Raw genomic sequence first — 18654 nt, 5'->3', positions numbered from 1 at the left:
GGGATGCTCCTGGGGGGCTCTGGGGTCTGGGGCTGCCCCTGGGGGGGCTCTGGGGTTTGGGGGCTGCCCCTGGGGGGCTTTGGGGGATGCTCCTGGGGGGCTCTGGGGTCTGTGGGATGCTCCTGGGGGGCTCTGGGGTCTGGGGGCTTCCTCTGGGGGGCTCTGGGGGATGCTCCTGGGGGGCTCTGGGGGCCAGGCATGGGGGGCAGGCAGGGATTTGTCCCCAGCAGGCTCCCTGCAGATCCCCCTCGCAGCGCTCCCATCACAGAATCAGGGAGAAACCCTCCCCAAAACGCTCCTGGCGGGGGTAACGCAGGGTGCGCAGGGTGCTGTGGCCACAGGCAGGGGCTCAGGCGCTCGCGCCCTGAATGGCAGCGGCTGTCACCGGCCCTGCCCGCGTGGTTTTGGGGCTTGGGTGGATTTGTCATGCAGGGAAAGGGTGAGTAACGGTGCCCGGAGGAAGCCCGCAGGGTTACGGGGCACTTCCTCGCAAGGCAGACGACTCACACCGCTGGGTGGGGGATCAGGACCTGATGGCAGCGCTGGAAACTGTGAGCGGGGTTTGTGGGGTCGCTCGGGTGAAGGGCGGAATTTCCTCCTGCTGCTGGGGAGCACAGGGGGCTGGGACACCCCACACACCGCAGCTGATGGTGCCGGGGCTCAGGGTGGGCATCCCCTGCGCCTCCTGCCCGCCGGGTGGGCACGGTGCCTTTTGTCCTTGCACACCTATAGGTGCTGCGTGCGTGCAGCCACCCACTGCAGATCCATTTCCACCACACTTTGTGACAGCTCCGACGTGCCACGCTGTGCTCATGTGCTTCAGGAAAGCACGCTGGCTCAAACAGAGCTTCCTCCCTTCGTACCGACACCCTGAAGGCACAGGTGTTGCTCTGCTGCCCTCGTGGAAGTTTTATCTCCATCTCTGCTCTTTCACAGCGTCTGAACAAGCCAGCGCTTTGGAAGGCTCCTCTCCTGTGTCTGCTTGGATCCATTCCCATGTGAAATCCCCGCGTGAGTCACAGCAGCCGCTGGCTCGCAGACACTCCTTACTTTCCAGAGGCTTTTCCACCGTGCTGCGGTCTGTGCTGCTTGCTAACTTGCTGCTGATGAGTAACCTCTGGCATTCCACACGCTCGTATCAAAGTTAGCCTACCTCATGCTCCAAGGCATCAGCTGCCTGCCAGAAGGAGCAGGAGGAGAGCTCTGCACGCGCTTGCAGTGCCTCCTAATTCAAGTGCTGAGTTGCTGTTGGGTTTCTCAAAATCCTCAGATCCTCAGGCCCTCCGAAACTGCCAAGATGACAGAAGCTCTGGTGGCACTGCCTGTTCTGTGGGCAAACAGGAGAGAGGGAATTACAAAGGGAGTCAAACGAAGAAAGGGAAAAAACAGTGAAAGCGTGCAGGCATTTTGAAGGTGGTAGCGAACAAAAGTGAGACAGATATTGGCAGGAGAATAGGATGTCTGTAACTCCTGGACATCATACCAGGGCAAATGGCACTCAAAAAGATGTAGTTCAATTTCTTGGTTTTGTAAGCCAACTGGAAAAACTCTTTATAAACTACAGATGCTTTTTTTTTTCTGAACTGCTCTTGGTGCTGCCCCCCTGCAGGACCCAGACGCACCCCCAGGTGAGACGCAAACACCGGCCTAAATAAAGGATCAATTACCACCAACTGCATGCACCCCATGCAGAGGAGCACAAGCAGTCATTTCACCCCAAAATACTGCCTTTACTTGTGCCATTGAGGTATCTAGGTGTCTTATTTAGGAGAAACACTTTTGAAAACTGGTGCTACCCACGAATTCAAAAAAAAAAAAAACCCAAAACTTCCTTGCAGGAGATCCAGGAGAAATAGCTGGAAGGAGCTCCAGCTGAGGTGGGAGCTCTAACCTTGCCGAGCCCCGAAGCTCCTGGTGATGTTAGACCCTGCTGTCCCACCCTGACACCCTCCTCGTAGCCCAGGTTTGGATTTTTTTCAATTTCTATTCTTCCCTGACAAGCTCAAATAAAACTCATGAGCACGTCTCTGCCTGTTACAAAGCGACCTCGTGTCTTTGTTACAAAAACGCCCGATATAAATTCAGCGATGATAACACCTGGAAATGACACAAACCAGCAAACAGAGAAGATCAGAGATGAGCCGCGCTTCACCTGCTGCCCAGGTGAATTACCCCAGCTCCTAATGCACCACGGCAGATTTGCCACGTGAAGCACGAGGCATCTAAAGCTGATTAGACAAGCTTGTAAAGGGCAGACAGCCCTGGGCTTTAATGACAAAACCCTCACTGGTGGAGAGCAAAGAGACTTTTACTGTCCCTGATACAGTCCTGCAGTTATTTGTGTGAACTTGTGAGTCAGGAAAGCAATGGGCTTGGACAGCAGGGCAGAGCAGCAGACACAGGGCTGGCACAAGCCTTGCAGGCTCCCTGCCTTCCCACTAATTTCTGGTTCCCTGTGTTATTCCTGACCTGTTCCGCACAGGGAAAGGTCTGCTCAGAATTAAACTGTGTCTTCTGGTCCTCTTCGTGAAGTCCCTGTCGGTAACTTTCACTCTCACCAGATGAAGCAACAATTCTTGTCGCTTTCTCTTGTGGAAAGCGCTGCAGGTGGAATCCCCCCTGGTTTAAAGATCACATTTCCTACGTGGTTGCCCCTTCTTCACACATCAGAAGTTCATCATGCAACACAAAAGGCATGTGGTGAGTAACTACCTTTCTATCTAAGGAAACAGGGGCCAGCGGTGAGGGGAAGGAAAGAGTAACGTAAATGAATCAGTGAGAATGGCCCTGCAAGTGTGTCAAGCTCAGGCTGAATTTCGGTACGCAGTTCCTTCCAGGAAGATTTCAAAGCAGTTTATCAAAAAAAAAGAGTGCAAACTTGGCAGAGAGAGAGGCATGGCTTAATCTCAGGTCTCCCGATAAGGCAATGGTTGAAGCAGTATCTCCCCAGCCCATTGTCCTGTGTGGCAGGGCACAGGCACTCCAAGTGAGAGGCTTCCTCAGCTGCCGCATGGGAAGAGCCGTGAGCAGGAACGGGCAGCAAAGATTCATTTCCCATCACTCCTGGACTTTCCAGGGACAGGAATGCTAAGTTAAGAAGTGTCAAAGAGGAAGGAAAAAAAAAAAAAAAAAAGAAAAAGAAAACAGAAAAACCTTGTGCACCCTGCCTTGGAGATGAAACTTGGCTGCTTGGGAGAGAGGATGCAGCTGGGCTCGCTCACACCTGATGCAGGACGGAGCTATTTGGCTTCCCCTGCTGAGCTGGCTAACATACAGTCTCCTCTCCATGGAAATCTGTCATCCTCAGAGCAGGAATAGCCCTTCCCTCTCTGCAGTACCCTGAGGGCCATGTTGGTTTGCCAGGAGATTGGGAACAGTGCACCTAGGAGACTTTGAAGGGCTTGGCCACTGCTGGGAACGTAAAAGGGAGAGGAGCGATGGCAGCACTGAGGACAAGCCACGGATGGCCAAGCCCTTAGGAGATGTGGACAGCTGGAAATGTAGAATGCAAGTATCAGAGAAGGAGGTGACAAATTTGGGAGCCAGCAGCAGTGACAGGGAGCTGCCCAGGGACGGCCAGCAGGAAGCAGCTGCCTGGAGCACTGCGGCTGGAGGGAGAGGCTCCAGCAAGTCACTGGGAAGGCAAATGGGTGGGCAGAGTGATGCGAAAAGAGGGAAAAGAGGAAGGAAAAGGGCAAAACTGAGACTGCCAGGGAGAGCTGATGAAGGACCGAAGCAGCCTTGAAAGAATCACAGGTAGACCTAGGAGACACCTGGCTATCCTGAAGCAGATCTGACCTCTGTTGAAGGATATCTTGGGTTAGGAAGGTGGTTTTGCTGTTGAAAGACACCAAGAAATAGCTATTACTCTTCATTCATTCCCCTGTTATTGTCGCCGCCCAGGTTTTAGGTGCATTTTGCTGACAGCCTGGAAGAGAAGGACTCATTATGGCATCCCTGCACAGGCCTGGCTGTCAGCTACCTCTTCCGCTTCACAACTTTTATTTTTCCTAAACTGCATCTACTGCCTTCTGCATTTTTTTGTTGTTATACTTCACTGGTAGGTGTTAATTTGCTTCTCAGAAAGGAGGTAATCACTGTTTTTAAACCTTGGACAAGAGCTCACAAATTACTGTCTTCCATGTCTGTACTAAAACCACCAGGATGTGCTTATTAGGTGACTAAATGAATTTTATACCACATCCTGCCCTCCTATAAGAAATGTTGTTTTGTTTTGTTTTTGCAAAGCCATATGGAAGGAGACCCTTCCAGTAGAGGCACAGTGATATTTCCTTGAGTTAAATTCAACTCAGTTTCCTCTGTCCTTTCTTCCTATTTTCTAATTTAGGATTATCGTTAGAAAAAGCAGAAACACGCCGAGCGAAAAGATCAGCAGGCATCACATTTGAGATGTAAGGAGAGATGAAAAAAACATTTAAGGTTGCCAGTTATCCCGTGGACCACATCTTGTCAGCGCAGTCCTGCATTGGCAGTGTCGTGTCACCTCACACTACACTGGTTTATGTGTCAGCGTTTGTAGGGAAATTTTTTCATGTTGTATACGTGATTAGCAAAACAATTGTGCCGAGGGATGGATCACATGAGGAGTTGGATTTTCAATCCTTGTTTGTGCTTAGTATATTACTTGCTTTATCCATCACGTGAAGGGGCATCGACTTTTAGTTCACTGTTAAATACATTCAAAGGGCTAAGCCCTGCTGGGAGGCCAGCAGTGTTTGTTCAGCGTGTTATGTATGGAGTGATAATTTGCGTTGAGAAAAGGGTTAATATTAATACAGAAGGGGGAGATTTGGGACTGTATACTTTATAAGTACAAACATTACAAAATTCAGATTGAGGCTTCATTTATAACCAGCGTGTTGCCATCACCCAGCAGCACGGCAACGCTCTCCTCAGCAGAACCAAGCAGCGCACACCGAAACGTTGAGCCCACCTCCACAAAACCACTCGAGCCGCAAAGATATTTTAGTATAAAACCATTTTATTTCCTCGCCGAGAACGCTTCACCAAGAGCTGAGCACCCCGAGGTGTGTGTGTTGGGGAGGGGGGGGGGTGGTGAAGCGCCTCACATCCACCATGGCGCCGCGCTTCCCGCCATTTCCTGTCAGGCCCGGGCGGCGCGCGGGCGGGGCGGTGGCGGCGCTGACGCGAGGCGGGGCGGGGGGCGCATGCGCGCTGCGCAGGGCGGGCTGGTGCGGGCCGGGCCGGGCCGGGCGGCCGCTCCCCTGGCTGGCAGAGCGCGCTAAGATGGCGGACTTCCTGCCGTCCCGCTCCGTCCTGTCGGGCTGCTTCCCCGGCTGCCTGCTGACCAGCGGCGAGGCCGAGCAGCAGCGCAAGTCGAAGGAGATCGACAAGTGCCTGAACCGCGAGAAGACCTACGTCAAGCGCCTGGTGAAGATCCTGCTGCTGGGCGCCGGGGAAAGCGGCAAGTCCACCTTCCTCAAGCAGATGAGGATCATCCACGGGCAGGATTGGGATCGGGCGGCTCGGGAGGAGTTTCGGGCCACTATCTACAGCAATGTGATCAAAGGTGCGTGTTTGGGGATCGTCTCCGTTCTGTGGTAGACTTGGGTCGCCGCCCTGAGGGGCTGGGGGCGGCTGTGGGGTGCTGGGGCCGGTTTTAGGGCCGCCCCGTGGCTGCCCCGGCCCCACAGTGAGGAGACTCCGGTCCTGGCCCCTCATAGGGCTCGTCCCGGCCGGGCTTGGTGACCCCCAGAGCGAGGGGTGAGCCCTCATGACGGAAAAAAGACCCCCCTGGTAGGGTGTGGGGAGGGGATGGGGCCTGGGGTGGAGGGGGAAAGGGTTTGAGCCCCTCGTTTTGGGGGTAAAAGGGCTGCCCCCGGCTGGGGCCTCGCCCGGCAGCCACCTCCGGGGTGCGTGGCTCCAGGTTTCGCTGCTGTCACCCTCCTGCATCTGCCACGCTTGCTCTCTCTGCTTCCCAAATCACTGCCTTTGCTGGTCAGGTTGGAGTTGGAGCTGGGTGACGTTGGGACAAAGTCTGAACCAAGTTTCCTGAGGCAGCACAGTACAGGTATCAGCCCCGCTCCTCAACAGGGCTCCTAAATCCCACCGGTTCTCAGGGAGTTGCTTTACAAATCGGGTCTGAAAAAAATCAAAAATAGCAAGGTAGTGAAAATCACAAACAGGAAGGTTGATGAGGTTACAGTCTATTAATAAAGTAATTCTTACTGCGCACGAGTATACCCGTAGGAACTGCAGGTCGTCTTTTGCTGAAATCATTGCTTTTGACAGATACAACAGTCAGAGTGGAATTGAAAAAGTACCATGGTGTTGAAGGGGCATGTCATCTTACAGCAGTCTGTCAGTGCGCCTTACTTATACCTTCCCCCACACCTTTACAGTTGCTTATTCTTCCTGGGTTATTATTTCTTTGCCACTAGTAAATCTAATAGTAGAATTTAGTTCATTTGATTTATCAGTATCAGCACAGTGGTCTTTTTTTTATTCGAAGACCTGTGTAAGGCGAGTTTAAAATAATCAGTTTCTCCTACAGAGCATTTACTTTAAAAAACACCTACAATAACTGTGGGAAAGTCTTTATGTAAAACAATTCATTCTGCTCTTAAGTGGTAAAACACTGAGTTCAGAAAGTGCTGTGACTTTAGTAAGTGTAGTCTACGTATCTGTGAAAATATTAAAGGCAGTGACAACTCTCTACAATGAGTTATAACTATATACAAAGTTAATAAGAATACAAGGACTAGGCAACCTTAAAAAAAAAAAAAAAAAAAAAAGCCCTCAGATGCTTTAACGTATTCTGAAATGCGCTTTTAAACATGTTTCCTGTGTCTTGTTTTTCTGCCAGGTAAATATAATGGCAGTAAAATGGTTTTGGAGATTAGAGAAAAGTAGGAATATCTGTAAAAGTTATTTACATAGTCGCATAGGTTGGGGATTTAGTAATTACTGTACTTCTGCAGGAGTTAAACTTGTACTTTGAATGTTACACCGTTTATTAAGGCCGTGCTTTTCTGGTAGCAATTCTCTGAGTTTTGATATTACCTGGAAATGTAGTACTTAAAATCAGTTTTTCAGACCCTTTCTTATTTTCTGCTGGGTGCATAGTCTTACTGAGCCTCGATTGTACAGAGTGAGGGTATTGTTTGAATCCTCACAGACTTGTAGGCCAGTGAAACTTTAGATGCTGAGAAATCCTAATTGCGCTGCTCTTTCATGTTGTTAAAGGTGTGAGAGTCCTCGTAGATGCCAGAGAGAAACTTCATATCCCATGGGGAGATCCCGCTAACCAGAGCAATGGAGATACGATGATGGCTTTTGATACCCGGTCGGTCACGGTGGTGCAAGGGATGGTGGAGACGGCAGTTTTTTTACAGTACCTCCCGGCCATAAGAGCTCTCTGGGCAGACAGCGGCATCCAGCACGCGTACGACAGGCGCAGAGAATTCCAGCTGGTAAGATTTGCTTTTTGGAGTTTTCAGCGGGGTGTGTGCCGTGTCTTGTTCCTATTTCGCTTTTCAGTGAAACGGGAAAAATTGATTCCTGGGCGGCCTCCTTACGGGTTTTGAGCGTTTTGGGTGGCAGACTGGTACACTGGTGTTGCAGACGGATGCTTAGCTCCTTCCCCAATCTTGTTTTCCAAAACCAAGATTAATGTAGAGCTCCTGACATAATTGTCCTCATTTAATATGTGAGAAAGCTCAGCTGTAGAGTGCTTTTTATGTTCTGCCACAGGGCTAGGACCTGTCTAGTGTTTTTTATGTATGATTATTTTACCTTACATATGATTATTTTTTACCTCGTGTTAACTGGTGCGTTAACTTCAAAAATTAAAAATCTTAGTTCACCATAAAGGAAGACTTGATAGTAATGTGATTTTTAGGAAAAGGTATGCATGGGTTAATGAGAAGAATTCAAAAACCACTCCCTTCTCTATTCCAATTTGAGCAATCTAGCAAACATTCCCTCTATACTTCCTGTTTAATTTAGAATGTCTATGCTAATTCTCGTGTAATGAGATCTTTGTTATATGGAAGTTCTCGGCTGAAGATGGAGTATACAATTCAACAGTAGGGTTGGGAAGGAAAAGGGAATGTCCTGATTCTCGAGTTGGAGCTTTAACTGTTCGTGACAGCTAAAGTCCCTCGATTTCCATGCTAATGGTGTAAAAGGAAATGAAGACTTAAGTTAATTTGCTGTTTGTTTTGTAGGCCTCTGTAGTGAAATGCCAATGGCATAGGGTTTCTTAGGGGTGGGGTTGCAGGTTGAGAACCTTAAAATAGATTAAATCTGTTCCTGTAGGTCTCTTAAACCTAAGTGGCTTTGTGTTTTTATGTCTTAAAAATAACCTTTGTGTTAGCGTGAATCTGAACAATAGCTGATGATGCCTCCCGTTGAGCTATTATGAACGATTGTGTAATTGTAGGCTGTCTTAAAGAGGTTGTGTAAATACTCTTTATAAATATGTATTGCCCTAATCCTGGAGTGTCTTCCAGAGCCTGCTGAATGGCAGGTGCTCGAGTAGCCTATCGCCTGCCCGGCCTGGTACTGCGCTGGGTAAATAGGTTCCTAGGGAGATCTGACGCTTGCATTTTGCATTTGGAGTGATCAGAAAGGGGTAACCGACCGCTCTGCTGCGTTCAAGATCCTCTTCTGGTGCAGATGTGACTTCTAGTGACGTAACTGCTGTGCTGGAGTGAGCCGTTTTAAAATCCGTTAAGTAAAATCGTTTCGTCTTTACTAGGCACGCTTGGTGACTTCAGGTTAAATAGCTCCCTTTTCCTTCGCTGCTGCTGCTGTCATCTCGAGTTTCTGACAAGTAGGTTCTTTCCATAACTGAACCATGTGCAGAGTTTCACTTTGAGTAGGAGCTGAAGAGGTTTTCTTCTGAATCTACTGAGGGGAAAGAAAAAGATTGCTATGTTTTTGGTAGCCCCTAAATCTGTATAGTATTATCTACTATATATATATGTCTTGGTTTAGGACAGAATTTAAAGTACTTCTTGAAGTGTTACGCATAGTTGAGTATTGTCCTAATACTAGATTTTGCAGATAGGTAACTGCTTTGTTTATACTTACATTGCTGTATTTCCTAAATCCTTTCAAAATCTCAGCCCAATGTATTTCTGCCAAGTTAGAAGCATGAGGAAAAAAGACAAAAAACAAACAAAAAAAAAAGCTGAATGATGTCATTGTATTGAGTACAAGCAGCGTGATAAAGTGATGCCTGAGCGTCAAGTCTCAGTTTTGCCCCAGTAAGCTTAAACATGAGTTATGAGAGAGCTCCACGTGCAGAACGGAAGGACAAACTCCTGAAAGCAGTGCATGGTTTTGTCATAGCTGCTGGCAGACTTTTATAGAAACGTGTTCAGAGTTCAGGTACATGTCGTGGTGTGGAGGGAAGACACCAATGGTGGAGGAGGGAGTTATGGGTGTTCCCCGAGTCAGGAGGTAGGGTGGAGGAAACTGGAAGACACACAGATCAGTTGTATTGAGAACTGACTCTTGAAATAAGGCTTAAAAGACTGAAAATGGCTGGTATTGGAATATGGGGAGTAAAAGACAAATACTGTTCTACGTCCAGTTCAACTGCATGCAGCAAAAAATGAAAGGAGAGGGATCAGCAATAGTATAATTATATGTTTAGGGGAGAGGGAAGAGTGTTGTTTAAAAAAAAAAAAAAAAAAGTCCAGTGCTAGGACCGAGCATGGTAGAAGACAATTATTTGCCTGCATCTACTCCAGACTGAGGGAGCTGAGCTTTTTTCCACTGGACTGAGTTTGACACTGTGCTGAAAACATGGTTCCTATTATGAGGGCACAGGCAGGAATGCTGAGAAAATGCTGTTTACGATGGGAATAAGACAGTTTGGGGCAAAGGTAGAGGTGTGCAAATGAAGAACAGTGGTGATGGATAAGGAGTGAAACAAATTTACATGGAAATCCAGGAGAAAAGGAAGCAACAGTGCTGCTCTAGGAGCCATTTGCACTTGGAAGAGATAGGTAGTACAGAAAAAGAGAGGCCAGGATTAAAGTTTCTGCATTTATAAGCTAAAATTTGAAGGTGTTTGTGAGAGATCATGGAGCTGTTCTTGCTTCTGTTTCATTTTAGTCCGTCTTCCATTCATAGTGCCAGACATGACTCTGGGAGCCTGAAGAAACAACGTAGGCTTTTTATAGCAGTGTGAGGGGGAAAAACAGAACGCGGTTAGATTTTAATGGAATTAGAAATCAGCATTTCCATGCCCAGTTCTTCCTCATTTTGGTAACTTCAGTGGTCATGCGAATAGAATATCATCTGGTTCCCTTGGTGACATAGGGGCCTGCTGGCCAGGCACAGCACTGTTTGAAAACTCATCAGTTCGCCCCGTGTGATGCTTTAAAACTGGAAAGAGCTAATGGCAGTTTATAGTGCAACATACACAACTTCAGTACTGCTCAGTTGGTCAGTATAACAATCCCTCAAACTTTGTTACAACCCAAAGCCATTCAGGTACCAACATGGGTACCTGCAGGTTATTTTGGATCTGTAGCTTAGGTTCTGCAGTTAAGCTTGGGATTTTGGGCATCCTCAAGCTTGCTCTTCATCTCCTGAAATTTTCTCCTATGGCCTTGCGTCGGGTAGCAAACGTGGATTATTGATGGAGTTGGTCTGTATCACCCTAATGCTTTGTCATCCAATTAACATTTTGGATTTCCCATTGCAAATTGATTTCCAATTTAAAAAAAAAAAATCTCCTGAAGGGACTTGTATAACCATACCCATTAGCTTAATTCTGCAGCATGCAGACCAGTGGTTAATTTCAGCACAAAACCCAGTCACTATTCCAGTTGGTCAGAAAGCTGGTGAATGCTGGAGTGAAATTTGTGTCACTTTGTTTGGAGGAGGTGGGAAGCAGCATATTTATTCGTATGGATGAGGAAGAAAACAGAGGTGTGTTGTTTTTTGTTTCTTTTTAAACTGTAAAGGCTGTCTCAGGACCTACCTAGAGCTTTTTCGTGGCTGTTATGTTTATACTCAGGAGGTACTCAGACTTCTGTGGCTGCAAAGGTTTGCTGCTCTCATCGAGATTTGCTTTGAGGTGCTGGCAGCTGAGGAAGCGCCTTGCTCTGGCGCTGTGTGTCTGTAACACCGAGGACAGGGCCCCTGTGTGCTGCCTCTCACCTCAGTTCGCCATGAACCTGCAGGTCCTGAGGTTTGCTGCTAGAGTCACTAACAAAGAAGGATTTTGAAAGGATTTAATTTGAAGGATTTTTCCATGAGTCTTCTGCTTCTCTGAGACTGGAAAAGAGGGATGCAATCTTCAGATGCGTACTGTACATGCCCTACTTGCAGATCACACCAATTTTTGTAAATCCTGTGACCCTTCAGTGCCAGGAGGCAGCGATGACACTCTGTTCTGACAGCATTTGCATAGAAGTGCAGCCACGGGTACAGCAAGGACGACTGGATGTGCGTTTACTTCTGGGTCCTGTTTACTTTTGTGACATGTCTGCTAGTGCTTGATCAGATTATAGAAGACAGGAAAAGGCGTGTTCAGCTTGAAGTTCTGCTAGTTTTGCTGCAGCTTCTCTGTAGCATTTTCAGAGCGTTGTTTGTTTTACTGGAAGATAGTGTTTCGTCTTATTCTTTTGGGGCTTCTCTGCCTTCTGTCTCTGAGTATCGATGGGGCTGTTGTATGTAAGAGATCATCAAATTTCTGTGAATTTTCATTTATGGAAAGAGTCCGCCCTCAAATAGCCACTGCAAAGCATTAGCAATATTTGCCATTCTTTCAGGTCTGTGGGCCACAGGTTTGTGCCTGGTTATAGCATAGTGGTGCTGAGAAGGCCGGTGGTTTGACAGCTGACTAGGCTGCCCCGAGTTGGCGTCTTCCTCTTTCTCAAGTGTGGACACACGTCTTAGGAAACCGTTGTGAGGTCAGTGCCTCAGCAGCTCTGAAGTCACTGGTGTAGAACTTGGAAAAAGGCAGCATGTGTTATCTGCACTTTGTCGGTGTCTTCTACATCGTGCTTGTGACACGGAACTTCCAAAGTTTTTCAGCAGCTTGTGCCCTCTGGCATGTGTAAATATTCCTCCCAGTATTCATCCTCTGTAGCCTCCCCAGACCCCCAAGCTGGGGGCAGAGATGTCTTTTGTTTGCTTTTCTCCCTTCAGTTTCCCAGATCTCCTGAAGTGCATAGGTGGCTTTTCTATTTTGGATGTGCTTGAGTGCATAAACTGTCAGAAAGTTTCCTAGACTGATGTAAGAGTCTTCATTGCAGGCATGAGATCCACTCCCCGGTGTTTCTGTAAACACATGCATTGACTTAATCATATAATTGAGAGTTACCGTATTTAAATAAAGCATAGTGATTACACTGAATGGTACTTAAATCTTAGTGGTGGGGGAAAAAAACACACCACAAACCTGCTTGCTGCTTTGTCGGTGTTGAAATATGAATTATTTTCCCCTTTTGCCCTGGCCTGCCAAACGTCCCATCACAGGATGGCACGTGTACGGTGAGCTTTGCTCGTTAAAACCTCTGGAAGAGTTAGAGCTGCTTGCTGTCCTTTGGTCTTTCCTTACACATGAAACGGATTTACCAAAGATTGTTGCTATAACTGTGGAAAGAAAAACGTTTTACAAATTTCTACTTAAAAATGAGTCATTCAGATTCTCGGGAGAGGCTCGGAGTCTTTGCTGTTTTGCTGTTTTTCTTGCCCTGGTGACAAGATCATGCTGATTTGTATTAATAAGGCTCTTTATAGCGATTAACGCTTGAGTCAAACAATAAGGAGGCTTGAGCTTCCTTATTCTTGCTTTTTGGCCAGGAACATGTGTACTAGTGCTCTGGGTAATGGGGATTGGCCGTAAGATTTTAATTGAGCTCAATTACCTTCAAATGAGCTTTAACTTTTAATTTCACACAAATGCTAATTTTCTTCATCTTCCAAATTGGGATTAGGATTTCTGTCTGAACCTCTGAGTTGCTGTGCCTTGAACGGCTGCTGCTGGGGCTGCCGGCTTCCCTTCGTGCCGTTCTCCCTTCCCTGCCTGCGAAGTTTGCAGCAGCAAGGCTCTGAAGCACCTGGAGTGGTCTTGTAGTTCCAGCTGATTTGTGCTGCAGGCTGGTCTCATTTTACTGATGAACATCTCCATCAGTTTTCTTTCCTGAACGCATAGGAAGTAGATTTGCTGGTGCCCACGGTAGGGGTTTTTTCACGTTTAAGAGTTATTTTGATATGGCCTTTGTCTCCACTTGCAAAGTGGTGACTGTGGTTGTTACGCTGCACGCTGCCAAGGCCTTTGGTGCAGAATGTGCAGCTACTCCAACTGTGTACGTATATATACAAACAACATAAAAATTATTCTTAATCCAGAGTGATATCTGTACTTAAAACTGTATTTTTTTTTCAGTGAGGGCCCTCTTGGTATTAACATATTATCCCGATATACACACATGAGACAGAAGCACGTTGAGTCAACTTCCAACCAACAATGCTAGCAACTTTCTGGGGGCTACTGTGCTACTTTTCTCAATTTAAACTCGATCCAGATACCTGCTTATGGGCAACAACTGCTTTTAAAATACTGCCTTCCACAATAGTTTGAGAGCACAGTGCCGGGTTGTTATGCAAATTCAGGCTTGAACAGCCAAGGCAATATTGATCGTGTGCCTTAGTTTTCTAAAGATTTTGTTGCAGAAGACTAGAAGGTGACGTTGTTCTTTCTGCAAAGCTCTGGATTTCTATAAATGAGCCTTGATTAAAAGCAACAGTAAAGGTAAAATGAAAGTGCTGTTCTGAACATGCTGTACGTGTCAGCAACCTCTAAAGAGTTCACAGGAAGAGACTTTCTCAGCCTTTCATGACTTGAATGGGTAAACCAGTTCTCAGCAACTTCTTTTAAATTGGTGCAAATGTGCTAGATGAGCTTCAGCTGCTCCTGCTGCCCAAAGGCTAATGTGAGACCTCGGTACAAACGCTGGTTCAGAGCCGATTTCCGTATTAACTAACCTGCAGTACACGACATGTTAGTACCTGTAGCACTGCATATTGCACCGTTTCACAAAACTTCAGTATAGCAATGGCTAGGACTTGTTCTCTGGCCACGTAGAGATGAATTACTAAACATAACCCCGATCTACACTACAAAGTCCCAGTATCCATAGCTGTCAGCAAATCTGCATGCTGGCAAAACATGTGGGATGAGAGCAGCTGTGACGTTCCATCTATACAGGTGAAATTAATTTTGCACCTGAGGCAAAGAATAGAGCGATCTTTTTCATATGCAAAATGGGATCCTCTAGGATTAAGGTGCAGTGCCAGGGGCAGCGTTGATTTGTGCTGCTGTTCCCTAATTTGAGTTTACTGTAATGAGATTTCAGCCTTGGAGGCTGGTAAGTCTCCTCTCGCTGAGCACGTGATACTTGGGTTGCATTCGGGTGACTGGGCTGTCTGCGTTGACCTGAACTTCAGTTTGTGATGAGTGCTATCGAAATGCGTGCTGTTTGTGCCACAGCTCCTATGCAGAAGCAGCAAAATGGTAGGAAACTTTAGCTGGTGGTAGCTGAGGAAGTTGCTTAAGAAAATGTGAGAAAACGTAAAGTACAGCTGACCTGACTGCGAAAGAAAAGCAATAGAACAACGTTACTGGTGTAAGAAGTAAAATCTGTTCCATGTCACTCTGATTCTCCATACCAGCCTCGTGTCTGCTCACACTTTGGTTTTGAAGTATCCAAATTTACCACAAATTGTCTGAGAAGTTCAGATGGTGCAGGGCCTGTCAGAATGCTGAGCTGTAATCTTGACAGAGTACCAAGTGGTATCTTGTTCTGCTCTGGAATATGAAGCTTTTGTTTATAATATGTTAAGGATGAAGAAATTGGTCATAAAACACGACATTAGTTAACCCGAGAACCTCAAACATTAAATGTGCTCAGTCTAAATGGAATAATCCTGGTGAGCAAGAGCTTGGCCTTGTTCTCTACAACCAAAGTTGCTCTGTGGAACAAATTTAAATGGTGAATAAAGAAGTTGAAGACTGTCAGCAGCTAAAGAAGGTCCTAAATAAGTTCTAATATGTTCTTATCAACAACGAGCATCGGGTAATATGACTGAAAGGTTATGGAATTTTAAATGCAGGAAACAACCTGATTTTTTTTTTTTTTTTTTTTTTGCCATCACAATGCTTTTAGCCTGACAAATTTAACAATTTCAGAGAAGTAAAAATGTGGACCATAACAGGCAGTGAGCTGCCTTCTGCAGCACTTAATTCACTGTACCGTGCTGCATGCTTCTCTGTCAGGCATTCGTGCCTTAAATTTCTGCCTGGTACTTTAGAGTCTCTTCAGTTAAAGTAGCTAGAGTGTTGTGCACCTACTCCTTGACTTATAACCAAGGCCACAAATCCTCTTTTTGGTGAGAGGTATGGGAAGGCACAATCGTGTGAGTTTCTGTGTCTTTCTCCCACGTTTAATGATGCCAGAGAAATGATTCTAAAAAACCGCCTGCAGTCTCAGCAGGCTGCCTAGAGACGCGTGGTGGTGTTTGATCACCCACTGGTGACCGAACGGAGAGGATGCAGAAGCTGCAGGGAAGGAAGGAGCAGCGTGCTGCTGCCTTCTGCCAGCCAGAGGCCTGCCTCAAAACCCTGTGCAACAGTTGCACAGGGCCTTTAGTAGGTTAATTGCTAGTACGAAATCCTAAATTCTGCAAAATGTTCGCAGCCTCTTGGATATTGCTCCTGTTTAGGGAGTCTTCAGGACCTGGCTTTATTATTTTGAGTGCTTTGGATGCAACTTTGCTACTTCTTAAAGAAATTAATGTTCACGTAATGGTACTTGTAGGTCTTTCACAAGATATAGTAAATTTATCGCTGAATCTTATCAGATAGCTTGTAACAAGAGCTGGGATGTTTGTATGTTATAGATGCTTAATTCTGCTGGTGGAGCGCTGTTTGCAAACAGAAGTACCAAAACTTAATTGAAATGGATTCTGCTAATTGAGGCAGAGGAAGGAAATAGAAAGCATTTGGTCGCCTGGATTTCTCATGAGGCTGAAATAGAAACCAAATGTGTGTTGTAAAACTGAATCCTAGGGATACTTCAGTGCCTGCATCAGCGTCTAGTTTAGGGTTCTGCTTTTAAAACATTATGATTTAGTTTACAGAATATGCAATCAGATGCTTTTCAAGCATCTTAAAGTTCAACATGACCAGTTTTAGTGCTGATGTGTTTCCGCATGCCAAATATTTCTCGTGTTTTTTGGAGCCTTCACCAGTCCTGTCCAACTTGGAAGCGAGCGGAGCTCTCTCTCCATGATGGATGGCAGATCTGCAGACTCACTCCTGCTTCAGCGTTAGATGAAATGCACTTGGAGTTGCAAACACATGAAGTCATGGAGCCAGTGGGTCACTGCACTGAAAGAGGAGCAAATGTTTACAGTCTGGTTCCAGTCTGTGTTGTGTGCAAAACATCGAGTTTATATAGATGCTTCCTGGAGTGTAAATAGTAATTGGGAGGTGGCTGTTTCGTCTCGGTCAGTGCCTCTTTTCGGATGGCTTCTGCTAGGCCTGTGTGGGGGTGTTGTGACCTGGGAGAGTTGTTTCATCAATGAAATTTTGAAAATCTTTCACAAAGTATCGGTGTCTTTCCTAAAGGAAATTTTCTAGAAGAGGAGTTTGGATCTGTAAATAGGGAGGGAGTAAAAAGGTCTTTGAAGGAAGCAAGTGCACCTGATCGGGTGGATAGCGTGTCCTAATTCGTGTTCATGGATTGGTTTCTCTTCAGGTTCTGGCAAACGTAAGCATCTTTATTGCATGGTCTGGGTTTGCAGATGCCGTGTCCCAGCTGCCATTTATTGCGTTTGTTCACCTGGCTCTGATCTCTGGAGGAGGCTGCAGCAGCCTTCTGTTTGCTTCACGTTCAGAATGCTCCTGAGCTGGTCCTGAGGCTCTATGGGCTGCCGGTATAAATGCTGTGTGTGGCTGGGGTTTGCTGCTGGGCTGTACAAACAGCACATCGCTTGGTACAACCTAAAGCTACTCTGTTTTTTAGTATTTTCAGCTGCTAGTGGAATATGGCCTGCTCTGCTTTTTGAGCAATCTTTCAGAGTTAACTGGAAATGTCACAGCTGAGTGCTGTACGTGGAAGCGACTGCAGTTCAGTAGGTTTTAGTGCAAAGTTGTTTCTGCTCTCGCCTAGAAGCTGTAGTGAGTGTTCGTACTTGTAAGGGAGCTTTATTAGGAAGCTGGCAATTAAATCCCTCCAGGAGCGAGGACGGGTACCTAGCTAAGAAAAATGAAACTGGATTTTCTGCCTCATCGTAACACAATTCAAAACTGCTGGGAGCAGCGCCAGGTTGGCATTTTGTAAGGCATTGAAGCGCTTTGCAGGGCAGTGCGACACCAGATTTGGTGCAAGAAAAACAGTTTTGCCAGGGCCTTCTTCGAGCAGCTTGCTGTTGACTCAGGCGCACGTGGTTTGGTTGCCTCCCCTGCTCCACACGCAGCTGTTGGGGTTTGGCAGCAGGAGCAGCTCCGCGTGCCTGGGTGCCCAGCAGCGCGCAGGTGCTGCGGGGTGGCTGCAGTGCAGGCGCCCAGGTGGACGTGCTCCGTCTCCCTCCGTTCGTTAACCACGTTTGGAGAATTGTGCTTTAATTGGATTGCCCGGTAAATAGGGGATAATAGATTAAAGGGATATTGTTGGGTTAAAAACCCTTCTTAAACTTTTTCACCTTTCGCTGTTAGTGCCATTACACAAGATAAAAATGTCAGTCGTGAAATAACTACGTGAGACTCCTCCCTTGTTTGGTTCTTTTGGAGCTTCACACAGAGCCCCCTCCACCAAATTGCATCCAGCTGCTGTGAATCCAAACTCTGCTCTACTACCAAACGGTTTCTCAAATCACTACTTCTTGAATCAAGGCTTAAACCTTTCTTTTTTTGAGGACAGACACTCAGCCACGTGACTGAATGCAAGAGAGGTTTCACTTCTACGCTGCGTGATGCATTGCTGATTGCTCTGAAAAAAGGCAAACACAACTTGAGCTGCACATAGGAAGTGCTGAAAAGAGGAAATAGGATAGTGCTCTCAGCAGAGGTAGGATGAGCAGTGACGCATTTGTGACGTGCATTGGTGGAGAAAAGAATTGTTTTGTTGCCCCTATAAAAGCAAATGTAGTCTCTATCTGAAACTCTCCAGGTCAGTAAAAAAAAAGAATGCTGAGACTAATCCCAATACGCTTAAGTTTTATCTTGAAAATGGACAGATCAGAACTGAGCTGGCTGTTCTGCTGGTTGAACTGGAGAGAAAGAAGCTAGGAGACCCTAAAATGTCTGATCTTGACATAAGGTATCTGTGCATTAGCCCTTCTGAGGCTGCTGTTTCATTAATGCTTCCACTGGCAGCAGTGCAGTTTTCAAGCAGTTTGCCCTCCCTTCTTGGGGGGGGTGAGTTCAATGGAGATCAGTTGTTGGATCTGGTTGTACCACAAGGCTGCAATCCTGCTTTTGTGGGCATAAATGGGGGCTGCTTTGGGAAGGAGTGCCAGTTTGTGCTGGTTTTAACATAACTTGGTCCATAATTAACACTTAAAAAAAGGAAACATTTCTCTTCAGGAAATGTTTTCTGTTAGCACATTTTCAAATATTTTGATCGAGGCCTGCAGTTT

General features: G+C 46.5%; 1 protein-coding gene across 1 annotated transcript in view; it reads left to right on the top strand.

The window, feature by feature from the left end:
- The first annotated feature begins 5220 nt into the window (after window positions 1-5220).
- Window positions 5221-18654, top strand: part of GNA13 (G protein subunit alpha 13) — a 29175-nt gene continuing 15741 nt past the window's right edge. The window contains exons 1-2 of the mRNA XM_084298671.1: window positions 5221-5551; window positions 7228-7454. Coding sequence (XP_084154797.1) covers window positions 5269-5551; window positions 7228-7454 — 510 coding nt within the window. The 5' untranslated portion in view covers window positions 5221-5268. The remainder of the gene's footprint in view (window positions 5552-7227; window positions 7455-18654) is intronic.

The sequence above is a fragment of the Netta rufina genome (genome assembly GCF_964035555.1).
Source record: "Netta rufina genome assembly, chromosome: 19".
NCBI lineage: Eukaryota > Metazoa > Chordata > Aves > Anseriformes > Anatidae > Netta > Netta rufina.
This window is presented reverse-complemented; position numbering and strand designations above follow the sequence as displayed.